Source organism: Athene cunicularia, assembly GCF_003259725.1.
Source record: "Athene cunicularia isolate RWA chromosome 4 unlocalized genomic scaffold, athCun1 chr4_part2, whole genome shotgun sequence".
NCBI classification, from domain to species: domain Eukaryota; kingdom Metazoa; phylum Chordata; class Aves; order Strigiformes; family Strigidae; genus Athene; species Athene cunicularia.
The window spans coordinates 8742388-8745489 of record NW_020799099.1 but is presented as its reverse complement, the minus strand read 5'-3'; the positions used below and the strand labels follow the sequence as shown (position 1 = coordinate 8745489).

At 40.4% G+C, this 3102-nt stretch overlaps 2 protein-coding genes across 2 annotated transcripts in view; one reads left to right on the top strand and one right to left on the bottom strand.

Annotated features, from left to right (window-relative positions):
• Positions 1-1624: 1624 nt before the first annotated feature.
• Positions 1625-3102, top strand: part of GRSF1 (G-rich RNA sequence binding factor 1) — a 16705-nt gene continuing 15227 nt past the window's right edge. The window contains exon 1 of the mRNA XM_026847906.1: positions 1625-1647. Coding sequence (XP_026703707.1) covers positions 1625-1647 — 23 coding nt within the window. The remainder of the gene's footprint in view (positions 1648-3102) is intronic.
• RUFY3 (RUN and FYVE domain containing 3) overlaps positions 2225-3102 on the bottom strand; it is a 63949-nt gene continuing 63071 nt past the window's right edge. The window contains exon 20 of the transcript XR_003398279.1: positions 2225-2235. The gene's annotated coding sequence lies outside the window, so the exon portion shown is untranslated. The remainder of the gene's footprint in view (positions 2236-3102) is intronic.

Sequence of the window (3102 nt, the reverse complement as noted above, 5' to 3'; positions counted from 1 at the left end):
AGGAAGAGGAAACAGCAAAATAGCCATGATGTTCTTCAAGAGCAGGAGCAGACAAGGAAATCAGAAAGGCCACAATGCTTGTCAATCTGGAAACAAACACACCAGCTCTGATTTTGGTATTACTCTGCAAGAGATATAAGAGAAAACAGAAGTAATGTCCTACTGCATCTTCTGCACATACACAGACACACAAACTACGATTTTAATGAAATTTTAAAAAAAAATAATTTAACCCACATGCACCATGAGAAGCAACTACTAGGCTCCACCGTTCTATATAACCAGACAGAGAAGGAAGAGTGTATCTTTCCTGCACCTTTGTTTACAAGTTAATTTTGCATCAATTCATAAACCTGTGTGCCCCAAAAAACAGCTCCTCATCTTCACCCTTACTTGCTGTTTCCATCAGCTCCACGTCTAAGTCTCATCAGCTACCACTACTTACATGAATCTCATTTAAAAAAAAATAGACATTGGAATTTTCTGAGAGGGATTTACTAACACAGAGATGGCTTTTGTTTAAGAAAAGCCAATTTCACAACTTCAATAATAAAAGTGAGTCTTTTCCTTTTAAAAATAAATGGTTTTCATCTAGCTTCTTTTTTATGTAAGTTTTGTCAGCGTAGGATAACACAAGCATGTTACCATATGGCACGCCTACCAGAACTATCTTTAATTTTTTTCCCTTGGAGATATAAGCTGAAGTACCTGCAACTATGCTGTAATTTCCTTTTACAGAGAACTTATGAAGCTGATTTTTTTTTTTTGAACTAGAGATATTTTCTAGTCCAATTCCCATCTTTAATTTTTTTTTTTAAAGATTCAGGATAACCCGTTCAACCACTGAAAAGATTTATAAAGTCTTTTCAGAAATGAAGAAACAGATCAGAAAGAGAAAATAGTGGAGCTGAAAATAACAATTGCTGTCAAAACTGAGTTGTATTAATTCAGTGACTTGTCTCACAAGACAGTCTTTTTATAATGTTACCCATAACGAGAGAGGACAATGGTTTCCCTTGATTTTTTTTCCCCCCCACCACGTAGCTTTATATGTCACTGGCCCTAGCAACAGCGAAGAATAGCAATGGATCTGTCAGCGGACAAGGACTGTGCAATGGGCCCGCGAGGGGGGCCCCAAGCACCCTGTGTTATACAAGCACAATCGCCCTGTTATTTGACAACAAGCAAGTCTGCAATCAGAACACGGTTTTCCATACCCTACTTGAGTGTCAAACTGACAAACTACAGCCAAGTTACCAGCAATAAACCTGTGTGACCGGTTCACTGCAAGTTAGAAAATGTTTCTAGTCTAAGTGCACAAGGACTGTCTTCAACTGCCCCATCTTTATTGCGAGTTCAAAATTGTGAGACAGTTCACAAAAAGACAACAGTATCACTGACGCAAGAGAAAACAGCATGGACAATCAAATAACCTTGCTACCTCGATACCAAGGAAACTCTTGATGAAAAAAAGGGTGAAAAAGTACTACAAAAAACTACATAAAAAGTACCATGAAAGTGTGGGGGTTTTGCAGCTCAAAGTACAATACAAGTTTGTACTACTAAATCTGTAAAAGTGTAAAGATATCCAACCACTGTCTTTGACTAACTCTACCAAGTTAACATGAAATTCAAGTTTGACAAAAGGTAATGCTAACTTTCTGGATACTTAAAAAAAACCAAAACCAAACAAAACCCAAAACCAAACACAAAAACCTAACTACTTGTCATTAACATAAAGTTTCCCTGAGGCCTATCAGGCATATTTTAAAATTAGTTTTTAAAAATCCATTTCTAGACTGCAGATGAGCAAATTAGGTGCTGTCTATAACACTCTGCCAACAACAGCTGAAACAGCTTTGCCAACATTTCTAGCTTTGCCATGCAAGAAATTCGTTTCTCATTTCTATATTTCATCTAGCAGGACCACTTGAAACAATGGAGGTGGGGGGTAAAGGTTTGCTTCCCTAGGTTTCAAAAGGGTCTGGAAAAAGAAACAGGCATCTCATTATTACTAGTGGCAGAGGGTGGAGGGGTTTCATGCTTTTCCATTACCAAATGCCACGGAGAGGGAGGCTTTCTAATTTGCAAACCAGACTCCCAGGACACCAGAGTCCTCGAAACCCTGTCCCCCCCTTCTCCACTGCAGCAGCTGAGAATTATGAAGGAGGGGGACAGCTGGGCTTCTCATTAGGAGCACCGTGCCTGAATCCACGGACAGTCATCTGTACTCACCTCCCATTTGCAGCTTCCACCCTGCAGCTGATAGGTGTCTTTCAAAATCACTCTTGGGGTAAGGCAGCACAAGGCCTTTGGTACAGCAAAGTTAAAAGATAAATGCAATGGAGATATTTAGAAGGAAGCCAGCGTCCGTGTTATTTGTCTCCATGAGAACACAACTTATTAGAACACTCCAGTTCCCAAGATAAAGTATCTTCTCTGAAAGCAAGCTACATATACATCTGTTGGTTATCAATATAAGCCTTTAACAACTGTCAGATATTATGGCAACGGTCCCACTAACTGCTCACACATAACTCTGAACGTGCACGTAACTCTGAACGTGCAGAACAGTCAGCGGGGCGAAGGCCTTAATGGAGCTTTGCTCTGCAAGGGTGCCTTTTTCAGGTGGTTGAATTTCCCTTCTTTCCCTAGAGCACATCTTCACTTTAATTAATAGGTCACTGAACCGGTTTTCGTTAATTGTCAGAAGTACCTCGTCTTTGTTCCCAAGTGGAGGGACCAAAGTTCATTCAGTAGTTGTCAACGAAGCAAAATTGCAAAATGTAAGGTTTTGCACACACCTTAAATTGCCACCAATTCCTGAAGGAGCTTTTTTATGCCGCAGTAAACAATTGCCTTCTCATTAGCAACGTGCATCCTGCCAGCGATCCCTCGCTCGCCTGCTCGCACCAGATCCCCGCCAGTCAGCTGCGCAACCATTACCTGAACCTGGAATTAACTTTTAAACGCTGCTGCTCGCCAAAGCTGCGTCAACGCGACCAGTTTTAACTTCTCTACCGCAGATAACGCTGCGGGCAGAAACTTCTGCTCATACCGGCCTCATTATGAATTTAAAAAAAAAAAAAAAAAAAATTAAAA